This window comes from Geotrypetes seraphini, chromosome 8, assembly GCF_902459505.1.
Source record: "Geotrypetes seraphini chromosome 8, aGeoSer1.1, whole genome shotgun sequence".
Taxonomy (NCBI): Eukaryota; Metazoa; Chordata; class Amphibia; order Gymnophiona; family Dermophiidae; genus Geotrypetes; species Geotrypetes seraphini.
In genome coordinates, this window is record NC_047091.1 from 94,117,561 (window position 1) to 94,133,243 (window position 15,683).

General features: G+C 42.6%; 2 protein-coding genes across 4 annotated transcripts in view; one reads left to right on the forward strand and one right to left on the reverse strand.

The window, feature by feature from the left end:
• The window catches only part of JSRP1 (junctional sarcoplasmic reticulum protein 1), an 86,204-nt gene extending 77,903 nt beyond the window's left edge, over nucleotides 1-8,301 (forward strand). For all 3 annotated transcript variants that reach the window (XM_033953833.1, XM_033953831.1, XM_033953832.1), the window contains exon 8: nucleotides 5,871-8,301. In XM_033953833.1, coding sequence (XP_033809724.1) covers nucleotides 5,871-6,491 — 621 coding nt within the window. In that variant the 3' untranslated portion in view covers nucleotides 6,492-8,301. The remainder of the gene's footprint in view (nucleotides 1-5,870) is intronic.
• Nucleotides 8,302-10,775: 2,474 nt separating this feature from the next.
• Nucleotides 10,776-15,683, reverse strand: part of AMH (anti-Mullerian hormone) — a 37,542-nt gene continuing 32,634 nt past the window's right edge. Inside the window, exon 5 of the mRNA XM_033953830.1 lies at nucleotides 10,776-13,926. Coding sequence (XP_033809721.1) covers nucleotides 12,984-13,926 — 943 coding nt within the window. The 3' untranslated portion in view covers nucleotides 10,776-12,983. The remainder of the gene's footprint in view (nucleotides 13,927-15,683) is intronic.

Consider the following 15,683-nt stretch of genomic DNA (forward strand, 5'->3'; position numbering starts at 1 on the left):
CAGTGGAGCACAGTATCACCTACAAAATCCTTCTATTAACATTCAAAACACATTCCAGTAACCAACCAGAATTTATCAATAGACTCCTCATTCCTTACACTCCACTCAGGTCCCTTCGCTCAGTCTCCCAAAATCTCACTATTCCTTCCCTAGAACACATAAATACTTTGCGGTCCAATAATTTCACGGTTACCGCTCGCTCTGGAACTCTATACCAAATTATTTACGTGAAGAAACAACACAAAACTATTTTAAATCAAAACTAAAAACATTTCTCTTTACTGATGCTTTTGGACTATAACTGTTCTTATAAGAACAATACGCTGCACAGTCCCCTCCTCTCGTCTTTCCCTTTTATGTTCCTTTTCTCTCTATATTGTAGTTCATTCCTCCCTTCCCATCTGTGGACGTACGTCTTCTCTGTTTGTTTCATGTACTAATCTATCTTAGTAATGTTTTACCCACTAATTTAGTTATTTTATTTTCATTTTAATGTACCTTACATACTATTTTTATTGATGCACACTGCCTAGAAGTCTGATTAGGTGGTATAAAATTTTTTTTAATAAACCTGAAACTTGAGCTGATGCAGGCTGTTCTATGATTACGGTCTATTACTGTCTATGGGAGACTTTGGGGTGATTCGAAAATGGTAATTTTTAGGGTCTCTGGGGCTTCCTCTAGGGTTCCCCACCTCCAAAAACTTCTTCCCTGAATTTTTTATTTTTACTTTTTATTTTTATTCAGAGATCAAGCAAAAATACAATAAAGTTCAAAACAGACAAGCTCAGAACATCCTAAACTTTCTGCTGAAAGCCTCTGTGTACATTTTAAAATCCTTGAAAACCACCCAATTCCCTATTCCCTGTGTGAGAGAGGCATTTTCGTCCAGAGACAATATAGTCTATATAATCCCCAATTCTCATCGGGTCCCACTCAGTTGCTCCCTCCTATGTACATACACATCCCATGTCTTATGATAGTTCCGCAAGGTATTGTGTCGTATAGCTGTCAATTTTTATATCAATTGAAGATAGTCCAATTGCAAATAAACCTTGTGGAGGTCAGGGACTTTGGCCAATTTCCAGCATCTGGCTAGTGCAAGTCTTGCTGCCGTGAAAGTACAGGCAGCAAGTTTCTGTTCAGATCTCAAAAATCTTGGCATTCCCACCTTCAGCAAGCAACTCTCCATTAATATTTGACAGTGTTAATTCAACACCCACACCAGAAAACAGCCCACCTTTTTCCAATAAGATTGGACTTTCGGACAGGACCACCAAATATGCATGAAATCTCCTTTCCCCCACAGTTTCTCCAACAGCGGTCCGAGCCCACCCTAAATAGTCGCTGCACTCTATTTGGGGTATAATAACATCTATAGTACATTTTATATCCATTTTCTACAAAAGTTATAGTGTCAGCTTAAACAAACCCTTATAAATTACCTCCCAACTAGGTAGCCCCCTCCCGTCACTAAATCTTGCTCCCAACATGATTTATAAGGATTCCATGGGGACTCCTTCTTTAGCAAGGCCAGATATACCTGAGAAACCCCACCCCCTTCCGGTCCCCAAGCACAGGGCTTGTTCCAATAGTGTCTCTCCCAGGGAGAGTTCCAAGAAAGTCTGCTTATGTAAAAAGGTATGCAGCCGGGTATAGATAAAGGAGTCCCTCGGTTCCAATCCATATTCCTCTTGTAGAACATCAAAGGAAAGCATACATCCAGATACATATGAATTTTTTGATTTAGAAACAACACATTTTGGTATTTGAAAAAAATTTTCGATAACCATTCCTTATCAGAGTCCAGTGCCAGCTGTATTAACAATGTTGTTAGTACAACTGCCTCCACATTCGATCTTTCAAGAATATTTGTTAAGTCAATGTCTGTAAGGGCTCTGCTCGGGCCGCAGGCCAAATCTATTGGCCACCGCCACCCAGCAAAGCCTCCTCGCTTTCACCTCCCCGTGTTAAAAAAGATGCCGAGGTCAATTGCGGTTGTGTCGGCGGGCTTCGATCTTCAGAGGTAAAGCTGACTGCTTCAAATGAGGCGTGGAGATCCTCCGTCTGACTCCTTCCTCTCGCCAAAGCATTATCCTCCTGAACAATCGCAGATCCCGCTCCACAAACCAATCCATCAGGCCAGGTAAGTTAGACCTGGGTACTGATGGAAAGACCCGGGTCTTAGATTTTCTCTTCACCATAAAACCAATTATCAGCGCGTCGGTGTTGTGGAGACTTCAGGCAGCCATCTTATCCAAGCTCCTCCCCCAACCACGCGTGCTTTGATTATACACTTCCCCCTCCAGATTCGCAGTTTCCATATGTATGGATTCGATTAGTCACGGTTTTAAAACAAAAAATTCTTTTTCAGGCTATTTTAAGCCCTGTAAGCCCCCCCTTAAGCCTTACCTGGTGGTCTAGCGGGTTTTCGGGGCAGGAGCAATCTTCCCACGCTCCTGCCCCGTGCAGATCGCTCACAGGAAATGGCTGCCTTGAGCTCCCGTAGTCTCTCGAGCCATTTCCTGTGAGCGATCTGCACGGAGCAGGAGCGTGGGAAGATTGCTCCTGCCTGAAAACCCGCTAGACCACCAGGTAAGGCTTAAGGGGGGGGGGGCTTTCAAGGCTTAAAATAGCCGGGGGGAAGCGGTGGTTAGGGGCAGAACTAGCCCGAATATTATTTGCGATTTTTTAATATTCACGGGCCAGTTCTGCCCCTAACCACTACGAATACGGAGGGGGAAGTGTAATTATTGATGTGCATAAAGAGCAGTAGACAGCGCCCTTCAGGATCATACACTACTTTAGCAATCTGCACCTGGAGCGCTCTCCCCATCAAGATAGCTATACCTCTAGTCTTTTTATTCATTTGGTTGGAAGCACAGTAGATTCATAGGTTAAGTGGATATTCAGACTTAAGCAACAAATGCACCTCTTGTAAGAAAACAATATTAGCCCAATGACGTGCTATCTCTTTATATAAGAGATGTTATTTTTTGGTGACATTAAAACCTCTGACATTCAGAGAGAGCAATCGCAATTCACAAGCTGTAAACATAACCTCTAAATCTTGGCTATATTATACATATGCCCCAGATGGTACCGATTACCTGCCAGAGCAGACAAAAGTCTTATGCTACCCCTCGATTCCTCCCCAAGATAAAATCAACCCTATGGTGATACCCTTCCCCTGTTTTGTATGCCAACCACTAAGGTTGCCCCCAACATACTAAAAAATAATAAACAGATCCAATTACTCAGACACATATGAAAGGTTAGAAAATTACTTTTTTGCACAAAGTAAAATAAAATGTGTTTCATTAAATGTACATGTTTACTCCCCCGCTTCTGGCTTCGCCTCAGGTGGGGTTTGTTCGGGGCTAGAAATTTCAGAGCTATCTTGGCTACTCTGGAACATGTGGTAAGGTACGGTTGCCATCACTGCTGATTAGTTTTGATTCAGAGAAGGCCTTCATCAGGGTTTCCTGGCCTTTTCTTTTTTCAGTTCTGTCTCATTATGGTATCGAAAGCTTTTTCCAGGATGTGGTGCAAGCGCTTTATAGTTCCCATAGGGCTGTGGTTTGGGTTAATGGTCTGAGCTCCTCCTCTTTTTCTATTCATAGGAGCACTAGGCAGAGCTGTCCACTCTTGCCACTATTGTTTGTCTTCATGTTAGACCCCTTGATTTGGGAAATTTTAGTCACAGCGGATGTCAAAGGGATTCAAGTCGGAATTTAAAATTTCCGCTTTTGCCGACAACTTATTGGTTCACCTTTCTGATCCGGTTCCCTCAGTGTCATCCCTGATGGAGCTTTTCCGGGAATATGGGGATTTCTCGGGGTTTCAGTTGAATTTAGCGAAATCCCTGGCATTGGCTACCTCCCCTGGGGTTCAAGCGACTTGGCCGGGCCCCTTTCCTTTGAAGAGGGTTACTGATTCATTCCGTTACCTGGGTATCATCCTTACCCTGACTATGTCGGTATTGTATCGTAGCAATGTGGAGGAGTGTTTGAGTCGTTGGTCTCCTCTTCCAGTATCTTTGTATGGTAGGGTACAATTTTTTAGCATGATACTTTTTCCTAAATGGCTCTATATGTTGCAGTTATTACCGCTTTGGTTATTGCAGAAAGATCTGGCTAAACTTTATTCTCTCATCTCGCGATTCTGTTAGAATGGGAAGAAACCCAAGATAGCAATTAAATTTTTGTATGGTGCCTGGAATAAAGGCAGCTTGGGCCTGCCTGATTTATGCCTTTATAATATGGCATGCCTGATGCGTTATTTGGGGGACTGGTTGTCGGACTGTCAAGATTTTGTTCCTAAGGCTCTGGAGGGGACGCTTTATGCCCCTTTAAATCTATTGCTTCAGGTCCCGCGGTCTGTGCTTCCCGGCGTTTTCAGAGGGAGCTTATTGCTCTCTTCCCTATGGAGAATCTGGTCAATTTTGTTGCTAGCATGGGGAGGGAATCCCAACTCCACTAAGTATCTACCCATAGCTGGTAACTTGCAATTCACCCCGGGGTCAGAAAATATCAGTTTTCAGTGGTTTCTTTCTCATGATCTCAAATTGTTAGCCCATAGCATACAGGACGATGGGGTAATGCAGTCTTGGGTTGATCTCCAGGCTGCTTGTGAGTTATCTGTGGGTGACTTTTTGGCTTATAAACAATTGCAGCATTATATGGGCTCCTTGATATCTTATGATTTGTCTTTCCCTATTAATTCCAAACTTTAGGACTTTATATCCCCGTATTTGCGGGATGAATTTACAGTGTCAGGACTTCATAAAGACTTCCAGCGTCTTTCGGATCGTGTGGATAGGGATGTAGTGGGCTCTCGTTGGGGTCAGGAGTTGGGCCTGCCACCTGAGTCCCTAGGCTTTGATTCGGCATATCCCGGAGATATCGGTCAGTACAGAACTCAGAGAATGCCAGTACTGGGTCCTACACTGAGCTTATTTTACTCAGAACCAGTTGTACTACTCAGGGCTAACCAATGCCCCAAGTTGTCCGAAATGCACCCAGCATACTCATTCCTTTTATCATGCATTTTGGTCTTGCCTGCAGGTTTCTCCTTTTTGGCACTAGATTGTGGCTTATGTTATCCATCTGTTACACCACACCATTTCTTTTTCTCCAGCGGGATTCTTACTTGATAAATACGAGGCCTTTCGGCTTCCTACCTGGGGTCAACATCAGTTTTTGCGCAAGGTTGGGATGGTTGGAAAGAAGGTAATTCTTTCGGTTTGGGTGAGTGCTGAAATTCCTCTTTTTTTAAGTTGGAGGAATTGTTTCCATTCCCTGTTGATGCTGGAACGTAGGGCAGCTATTCATACCTCTAAGCGTAGGGCCCAATTCCTCTGGATATGGTACCCCTATATACAATTCCTTACCTTCCCGGACTCATAGTGAAGTTTTGAACTCATTGGCCTAAATCGGGGGGGGGGGGGGGGGGGGGGGGTTGGCTGGGGGGCATCGGATGTGCAGGAATATGGTAACTTAACCCTTTTTTTCCCCTACTTCTGATTTGTTGTTCTGTCTTTTTTCACGCTTCTCTATTTTATTTCTCTTAGCCTTGAGTAGGTACACTAAGTATTACTTTTGGTTGTTGTGGGAAGCTTGGATTGAGAGGAAGGGTGGGGGGGTTGATATGGGGATAAGTTATGTTTCTCAGTTTGTATGATATTGTGGTTTGTAATTGTATTTCCAAAATTAATAAAAAATCATTTCAACATAAATATACATGTTTGCCATTCTGCCACATAAGTTTTTTTAACCCCTGAATTGCTGCAGGAAGCTGAAAACTGATTAACCTACTCATGCTATAACCCACTATGGTATGTTCTTGTGTTTTATTTCTTTCCATTATAGACAGAGCCCTGGTTTTTTGAGAGCTGGTTTGATTCATCAGAAGAAGAACCAGAAGTCATTGACACTGAAGCTGAAGAAATTCTACAAGCTCCAGCAGCCAACACAGTCTTGAAAGAGACAGAAGAAAAGGCCAAGTCTCCTGAGAATAAGACAGAAGAAGATAAAGCGATTCCTGCCAAGTTAAAGCAAACCCACAAGTTAGAAAAATCAAAGCTGCAAAAAGCGCCTAAGAGGGACTTACCTTCACAAGAAGACAAGGTAAAGAGCAGTAAAATCTGGAAGCCAGCTAAGGAGAAAGTTCCAAAGAAAGAGGACAAACATTTTTCAAAAACCCAGCAGGAAGGGAAAGCCAGGCTCACTTCTAGGGTGGTGAAAGGGAAGCCATTCTTAAAATCTAGAGAAGGTAAACCTCACTATCCCAAAAACTCAGGGAGCGATTTCAAACATGAGCACAGGAGATTACACAAGGCCCAGGAAAACAACAGCCATGATTACAGAACCCACAAAGAGCATAAGGACTACAGACGGCAAGAGCACAAGAGTGGCAAACCATTTGTACATGATAGGGTCTTCTCACGGAAGGACAAACCCAGACACGAAGAGAGCAAATCACATGACTAAAAAGGAGCTGGAGAGCACACTGGATCCCAAACTTAGTCCTCACAGCCCTCAACCAAACTAGATTTGCATAACAGCTCCAGTGAAGATTTATTGTTTATATTTACACGTGACTATATATTATGCACATTTAGGCACATTTTGATCTAAGAAACAGGTTGCTTGGCAAATATTGATTATTCTGAAGATTGAGTCTGTTTGAGGCTCCCAAGGATACAGTGTGGAAACTGCTAGTTCAGCAAATATTTTCCTTGGTTTTTAATGCCATTATGTCAGACAGTGAACAGCTGATGTGGTAAACAAGTGCAATATTAATGTTCCCTTTGTGTAAACTTCCTTTTTCCCTCCACTTCATTTTCTTTAAGTCCCATTTTGAGTGTTTTCTGTTCAAACAAGACAGCAGCCTCGGCCGAATGCTTTGTGCTGGGGTTTTAAAACAGCTAGTTCCATGGGTTGAGTTTTCAGGCTTTACATCCACAGGAAGCTACATTGCTTAAAGGGAAAGCCGCACATTAGTCCCAAAAGACAAATGTATTTCCCTTTGGCTTCAATACATTTTAAAAAATTGCTTCAAAGCGAATTCAAAAGAATTTTTAAAGACTAAACTGGAGGGTACCTGATTGATTCTTTCTTTCAATGCATAGAGACATTCCAAAGCGATTCTTAACGGCGAAAAAACACTGACTGAAAGGGTTTTTAAAGGGCTGACGTCACCACGAGAAAAACCTAATTTCTCAAAAAATCAGAAAAGGAAACATGAGGGATTACAATCAAGCCTCGGATAGCCTGGTCTAAAAGCACAGAGCTAGTAAATTATCTCCTACAGAAATCAGCTGTGTTCAGACAGCTTGGCTAATACATCTGAAGATACCCTTAGTACTAGAACTGCAGCTACTGTACCTATATGTTCCTAGGTTTGAATTTCTTTACAATTTAAAAAAGAAAAGCTTGGATAGATAATCAGAGTATTATACAGGAGAGCAATATGTGACATAGCCTATTGTATAGAGAATTATGGAGTGGGGTTTTTTTAGGGGGGAGGGGACATAGCTTTCCGTTCAGGAGTGGATGCCAGGGAATGAGAGAATTCCTTGACTGATGTAATTGTAGAAAATGCAAAAATCAAAGAGAAAACATATATGTTTCAAACTTTCAACAAAAGGGTTATAAATCAATGACTTAATATTTAGAAAATGCTGATCTCCTAAATTTGTTCTTGAAGTTAGCCTCCTAAATTAGTGCCTTATTTTCAGCACCTGTCATTTGTCTAGATTTATGAGGCTAATACTGAAGATCAGTGCTAAGTTCCTAATTTCTTTTCCCCACCTTAAATCTACCCCTTCTACGACCCACTTTGTATGTTTCTAAATTTTTTACGAGTTTAGTGAAATTTTGAGTAAAAATATATGCACTCTGTCCTAGTAAATTTTTTAAGAGGACAATTTATAAACATTTTCAAAGCTAGGAGCATAAATCTTTTGAATATCAAGTCCCATATATTTAAAGAAAAGGTAACACCCATTTAGCAATGTTTTGCTATTAAATCATTGGCACATGATATAAAACCTAGAGCGGCAGTGCAGCTGAATCCAAAGAGTGTTTTATGTTGTTCAATGTGGTTCTGGCTCAGGAGGAAATGATCAATGACATTGCTGTACCACTTTGTCTCTCTGCTCTTTCAAAGAAAAAAGAGATTGTCTGAATCGTACCGTCAAAATAAGGAGTTCTCAGATGATTTTTTAGTCATGTCTAAGAATCAGGAACCATGTAATAAGTTTGGAAAGAAAACAATTAAACTGCTTCTGATACCGAATGAGCAAGCACAATTCTAGCCTTAAAGTGACAAGACTGTGGGTGGGTGAGCAGGCATAAGGGGAAATGCAGGTCTGAAAAAAATAAATCAAGGCATCAGCAAGGGATACTGTTACAGCTCAGGTGCAGGCCCAGATTTAGACCTAGGCAACTGCTTAGGGCACTAAACATTGAAGACACCAAATACTCAGGCCATGCTTACCCTAGGCACACATACAAGTGCTGCTTCCAAGAGGTGCCATTGTGACACTATGACCTTGCTCTACTCCACCTCTGGCTTTCACATCTGGAGTGGAGGAGTGGTCTAGTGGTTAGAACAGCTGCTTCAGCACCCTGAGGTTGTGAGTTCTATTCCCACTGCTACTCTTTATGACTCTGGGCAAGTCACTTAACACTTCATTGCCCTATGTAAACTGCTTTGATTATGTAAACCACACAGAAAAAGCAGTATATAAAGTCCCATTCCCCCCTTTCCAGTCTTTTGGATCTCTGACTTCCCTTCCGTTGTCTGGTCTTACCATAATCTTGATGACTCAGGGATCTGGCATATGTAACATGACCATACATCCCGTTCTGAACGGGACCATCCAGTTTTCAGATAGCCTGTCGGGTTGTCCCCAAGCACAGCATCGGGATGCCGAAATGTCCCATTTTTTCAGAAAAAGAGCAACCCACTTCAGTGATCTCCCTAGTGCAGGGGTGCCCAAAACATAGAAGGCAACGCTTCCCCAACGCAGCAACAGATCAGGTGCGTGCAGCAACTGCACAAGCCTTCCACCCCACCCCCACCCCGACATCAATTCTGATGTCAGAGAGGAAGTTCTGAACCAGCCAATCATTGGTCAGGGAGGGAAGGCTTGTGTAGTCATTGCAGACACCTGGCCTGTTGCTGTGTTGGCAGCTTGGAGAAATCAGCGGCAGTGGTGGCTTGAGGGGGCAGGAAGAGAGGGAGAGAGAAAGGAAGGGGGGCAGGGAAAGAGAAAGAAAGGATGTACAGTCAGAAGGAAGTGCAACCAGAGATGAGAACTGACAGCAGCCATTGAGTGAGCGGCGCAGGACCAGGCAAGCGCGCAAAAAGCTCATACCTGCCTTGTGTGCCACTCTGCTGATGTTGGAAGACATCAGGACAGGAGGCAGCTGCTGGAATTAAAAAAAGGTACCCGGGGGGGGGGGGGAGGGTCTTGTCCCATTTTAAGGAAAAAAATTAATGGTCACATTAGGCATACAGCACAGAATAGTCATTAACCCATTGATTTAGCATGCATTTATTCTGGATGAAGATGTTACACTTTACAATTCCCATCAGTCAGTTGTGTTGCAGAAATGGTGGGTTCAGATTCCACGGGTGTGAGAAGTGGTTAATGAATCTGAGGAGAAAAGGGGCAGATAGAGGCTTTTATGCTACTCTGTGTCAGCTGGGATTCTGCTGTGCCTGGAAGAGGTGAACAGGAACCAAAGAGAGGTTAAAAAGAAAGCAGCAGTAGCCTACAGGACAGATCCACTGTCCCCTTAGGACAGGGGTGTCCAATGTCGGTCCTCGAGGGCCGCAATCCAGTCGGGTTTTCAGGATTTCCCCAATGAATATGCATTGAAAGCAGTGCATGCACATAGATCTCATGCATATTCATTGGGGAAATCCTGAAAACCCGACTGGATTGCGGCCCTCGAGGACCGACATTGGACACCCCTGCCTTAGGACATCTGAGTAATAAAGAGGAGGAAAAGGGAGACCTGAAGGCTGCCACTTATTTTCTGGTCCCTGTCTTCTTCCCATTGGCTCTGTTTACAGTCTGCCAAAGTGGAGAGACATAAGAGAGAGTGCTAATGAAAATCTTTATGGGATCATTTCCCATTAGAATTCCAGATCTCTACATCCACTCCTGCTGGGTTCTTAAAACCCACCATGGCCTATAATTTTGTCATGGTGAAACACTAACCTGTCAGACTCCTAAGAGATGGTAGGCTTTCGAATGGCACCTAAATACAGTAGTTCCTTCACTCAGAAACTTTGCCTCAACTCCTGACTCTTTTCATGCCTGTAATTTATTTCAACTGTAATATAATTTGACTTCACACTTGGAATATGATCTCATTTTATTTTGAACATGATGCAGACAGTTACACTTTGCAAGGCTGGGGAAGGAAGAGTGGCACAAGAGCTGGAAATAGTACAGTAAAAAAATATCTTTATACACTGTATACCTTACATAGAAGCAAATGTGAAAAATATTGTTTCAGAAATCATTGTAATGCTTCCTAAGTAGATAACCATGGTCCTATTCATTTTCTGCGGCTTTGGAATGGAAATGAGATGAAAATGGGGCCTTCTCAGCATTCTATTTCTGGGCTTCCCTTTGGAGTTTAATACTGTACACTGGCCATAACATTCCATTCATGTTATGGTATGTATGTACAATGCGCACAGGAGAAAGGATTTGTTATGCTATGTGCAAACTTATATACCACCAAATCTTATTTTATTTATTTATTTAAAAGATTTATAAATTGCTTACAGTCAAAGCGATGTTCAAAATAATACATAATAAAGTGACAAACAATAAACACATCTAACAAAATAGCAACTACATGACAGAATAATAAAACCAAAATACAGACTTATTGTATAATGCTCCTCCCAAGGCCACTAGGGGGAGGAGTCTTAGGCACCTGGGCCAATCAGGGCCTTAGGCCTCTCCCAGTGCATCCAGCACACAATAACTAAGGAAGTGTCTAACCCAAATGGAAACACAAAATTCACTTCCAAAACACATATATAATTGGTAAACTTTTTTTGCACTTCACCTAACTTGTCATCTCTGTGCACGTCTTTACGTTTTGACGTTTACTAACGTCGTACTCTCAGCTGATCAATGAGCTCTTTAAATAGCTCAGCGTCGGTTTTTACCGACGCCATCTTTTGAGAAACATATGTTGAGCTTCACGCCGGTTCCGTAAGTTTGCTTACTTATTCAATATATCTATTTGAAAGTTTAAATGCTTATTTGTACCCAAATACTCTGTAGTTGAAATTTATGTCTCTTTGCTATCTATTATAGACACTGTATTTACCGTTCCCCTGAAGAAGCCACCTTAGGTGAAACGGTGGCCCCGTTGGGACTTACACAGTGTGAACTTTGAGATAAGTGCTTTTCTTTTAACATTTGCACTATCCATCATTTTTCTCATAAGTATTTGGTGTTAAAAAGATGTTATACATCTGATTTAAAAAAACAATTTTGATAAGACTAACAGTGCTTATATTAAGATTGGTTAAAAATGGAAAGTATGATTATACTCAAAATTACCACATGCCAATGATTGAGATTAGAACCGATTCAAGTATATTGCAAATTTTGCTTTAATACTCGGTCTCTGAGGCGTGGTACTAACAGTTTACCAATTATATATGTGTTTTGGAAGTGAATTTTGTCTCTCCCAGTGCATCCCAGGATGCACCGGGAAGAGGAAGGCCTGCCATTTTGAAGAGGCGGGCTTGCCAGGAGGAGGGCTTGAGCATCCCTCCTGGTCTTCTAAAAAAGGTATGGTGGAGTTGGATGGAGGGTGTCCCACTAGCCCCTGCTTGCTGGTTCAGGCAAAGCGAGCAGGGACTCTGCCAGCGATTGCTCTTCTGAGCAAGCATCTAACCCCCCTTTACCGGTGATTTCCTGCACAAATAGCATTCATATAATTTGCATGCTATTGTGCTGAGACTCACCAGTAAAACAAAAATTGCTCCCATCATGATATTTTTTTACCATGGTGTCAGAGTTTAGAGAATCTGGCCCTAAATTGTTAATATGGTCATTTTAACTCAGCAAGCTGTCTAAAGTGACTCCTAGAATGTTTGAAGATTTCTCTATTTTGAAACTAGTACCATTTGTCAGATCAGTAGTAGATGGAATTAGGGGGGGTGTTATCCAAACCACAATACAGTACTCCCCCAAAAATCACGGGGTTTCCATTCCAGGAGCACTTCTGAATTTTGAAAAACCGCGAATATTGGGTGTGGTTCAGGAGCGGATAAGGAGAGGGCTGTAGGGGCAGCGGCGACTGCTGAAAAAAAGAACAAAAAAGTACCTTTCTGCAGCAGGCAGATTTCATTTGGGGAGACTGATTGCCAGTGTGGCCGCAATTTCGAAGTTGGCAGTTTTGGGGAGAACTTCACTGCTTCTGCTAGTGTGGTGGGCAATCAACTGCCATGTCTTTCTCTGAAGTTCCTCAGTAGCTCTGCTGGTGACAGCCAGAGGCAGAACAGTGTGGTTTGTGAATTTTCCCCTGACTTTATTTTGGCAGAGCCGGTAACATAACTTCAAAGTTGCTTTTCCATTGGTCAGTTTGCAAACCGCAAATTTGCGGGGGTATACTGTAGTTTTGTTTTTTCAGTGTTTTGTTTGAGGTGGTTATCTTGCTACCACCCATTCTTGTACTTTAGTTAACGCTCTGGACAGTATTATAGCCATGTTTGCTTGGTTCAGATCCACAGGAATTAATAGAAAAAAACATTATCTGCGTATGAAAAGAGCCATTCCCCAGGTCTGAGAACGATCAAATTTATTGAGGTCATAAAGATGTTATATAATAGTGTTGAGACAGGAGATCCTATCTTGTATATGAAGTCAGGAATGGACACAGTTTAGAGCTGAATGTCTCCAATTTTTATAATCTCAGCTTCTATTGTCTGCATTACCTGCAGTCACACGCATTTGCTATCATATTGGGAAAGAAACGGATGTGTATCATGCCATCTTCTGTGTAATTGGCCAGCTGCAGCTCAGAGTACCTGACTGGCACACAGCACGGATATCGCCGGAGCATAACCCCGCTCTCTTGCATGCGGATGAGGAGGATGGTATGGCTGGTGCTGTTGCCCCTGGTGCTCTGAGGGAACCTGCAGGGCCCTTCACAGTTGTTAAGAGTGTATGTCATGGGAGTCACATGTAAATTTTTGCTGAGGCCGATGGAAGTAAAGTCGATAGTGAGCTCTTGCAGCTTGCAGTGAGATGGGCTTTCTGCACTTCGGTTTTGTCTAGACAGTTTCCTTTTCTCCTGCCACTGCTCTTTTACACTTTGTAGGGCTTTTAGAAGCAGAAGTGTGTGGAATTTCTCAAGGCCAGAGCTTCGATCACGTGGATGCATCTCTCTTAATCTTGGTGTTGCGACACTGGGGCCAAAAGTAACTTTGAAGGAACCATAGCAGAAGTCCAGAAGGTCCATGAGGAGATGGGTATTGTCATGAAAGGCGGGGATCTCCCTTAGCTCATCAATCAAAGCCTGGAGCTTGTTTATCAGCTTCTCTAGGAGCTTCCCTCTCAGCCTGGGCTGTACAGACTGTCTCTCCAGCAGGAATTTACTCTCACTGGGGAACAGCAACACTAAATGCTCCTCTGACTCCACCAGCCATTCCAGAGCCCTCTTCTGCGAGATATTCAGTATGTGAGAGGGCAGTGTCTCCAGTGTCTCACTGTCTAGATCCAGAGGAGGCAGTGACTTGCTTGGTTTATCATCGCAAGTGCTCAATACCATATCCACAAATTTGGTCAGGCCCTCAAGGAATTCACCTGTACTCTCAGAAGAGGATTCATTGACTGCACTGATCAGGGGCTCAGTTGAACTGTTTGCTAGTAACCTGTGGGCAGGACAAAAATACAATTCTATTGATTTAACTCATAAGCATGTAAGATATGATAGCAACGAAACACAGCAGGGCCTCGTTATCCTTTCTATTGCTAGGTTACTAATTTTGGATTTATTTACCCACCACTAAAGATCCTCTACACAGTGTCCACTGGAAACTTGTTCTATGCATCCACCAATTTTGGTTAGAGTGAGGGAGAGCTAAGGGGATAGTAACAGTATGGTGGGTATATAATTTGCAGTTTTGTAGTGCCTTTTATTCATATGGGATCCTAATGCATTATATATATGTAGCTACCTCAGGACTGGATGGTCCAATGGATATTTGTTGCTCAGGCCATAAATAATACAAGCTTTCTGGAAGTGAAGTGAAGGGAGTGAAACAATTTTATTACTGTTATACCCTTATAATTAGGTAAACTATGGCACAAAGAGCTGCAATGATTTTCCCAAATTTGCAGAATACGTGGGAAATAGAATTAAATAACATAATTCAATACCCTAAGTGCTAGACCACACCCCCACCTTCTTTACTAACAGATTAACATGATAAAATGCAATCAGAATTCAGTGGATATATATGTTTATTTAATGCGATAAAATCTAAAATGTTAAAAATTTTAATGTGCAATTAACAGCTGCACCACCTCTGTCTCTTTTCTTCCAAACCCCCCTCTCCCCCCACCACACACACACAACAAGCCAGTATGGCCCCACCCACCAACATCATCCAGTATTGCTCTGCCTGTCTCCTTTTCCTCCCTACCTTTCTATTTACTTATATGGTTGCCAGGCTGCTGCTTTACCAGGACTGCATTGCAGCAGTGACAACAGCTAATAGAAGGCAGACAGATGCTAAGACATTGCATTGTGTGCTGCTGCTATCCCTGCCAGTCCGGAAACAGGAAACATCTTCAAGCTCTGATCACTTCTTGTTTCTAGAACCAGCAGTGACTCCCACAAGACAATGTCCCTGTGCCTGCCTGTTAACTGTTAGTTGTTGCTGCCATTGACACCATGAAGACCAGAAGAAGCAGCAGCCCAGCAACTATGTGAGTGAAGAAGGCGGAAAGGAACGTGTGACAGGTAGGGTTATACAAAATGATGGTAGAGATGGAGCCATGCTGGATGATTGGGGGAGGGGAGGCTGGGAAAATCTGGATGTTGATGGGAGAGGGAAAGAGATGGGACAATATGGATGGTGGTGGTGACAAGAAGAGGCAGTGCTGGATGTTGAAAAAAAGAGAAACAAGTGGGATTATACAAGATAATGGTGGTATGTAGAGGAGAGAAATGGGGCAATACTGGATGGTGGAGAGAGGGGTAATACTGGATGGTGGAGAAAGGGGTAATGCTGGATGGTAAGGAGGGAAGAGAGAAGGGGTCAATGCTGGATAGTGAGAAAAGAGAGAAAGTGGTAATACTGGATGGCAGGGAAAGACAAGGACAAAGGGGTGATGCCAGATGGGAGGAAAGAGACCGAAAGAAGAGGTCCTTAATGGCTGAGGGGAGGGGAGATAGGAGATACTGCATGGCAGAAGAAAGGGTTGACCTCTCATGTGGTCAGGATTACTATAGATGTATACTAGAAAATATAATTGGTGGTGGTTTATGCGATTAATCATTTCAATCAACGTGTAGCCCTAATAAGTATGAATCACCTGTCCTGAAGGTCCAAAGCAATGTATAAAGGATTTTGACATGTGAAATTATAAAATATATACACATCAAAAATTCTACATTGCAACA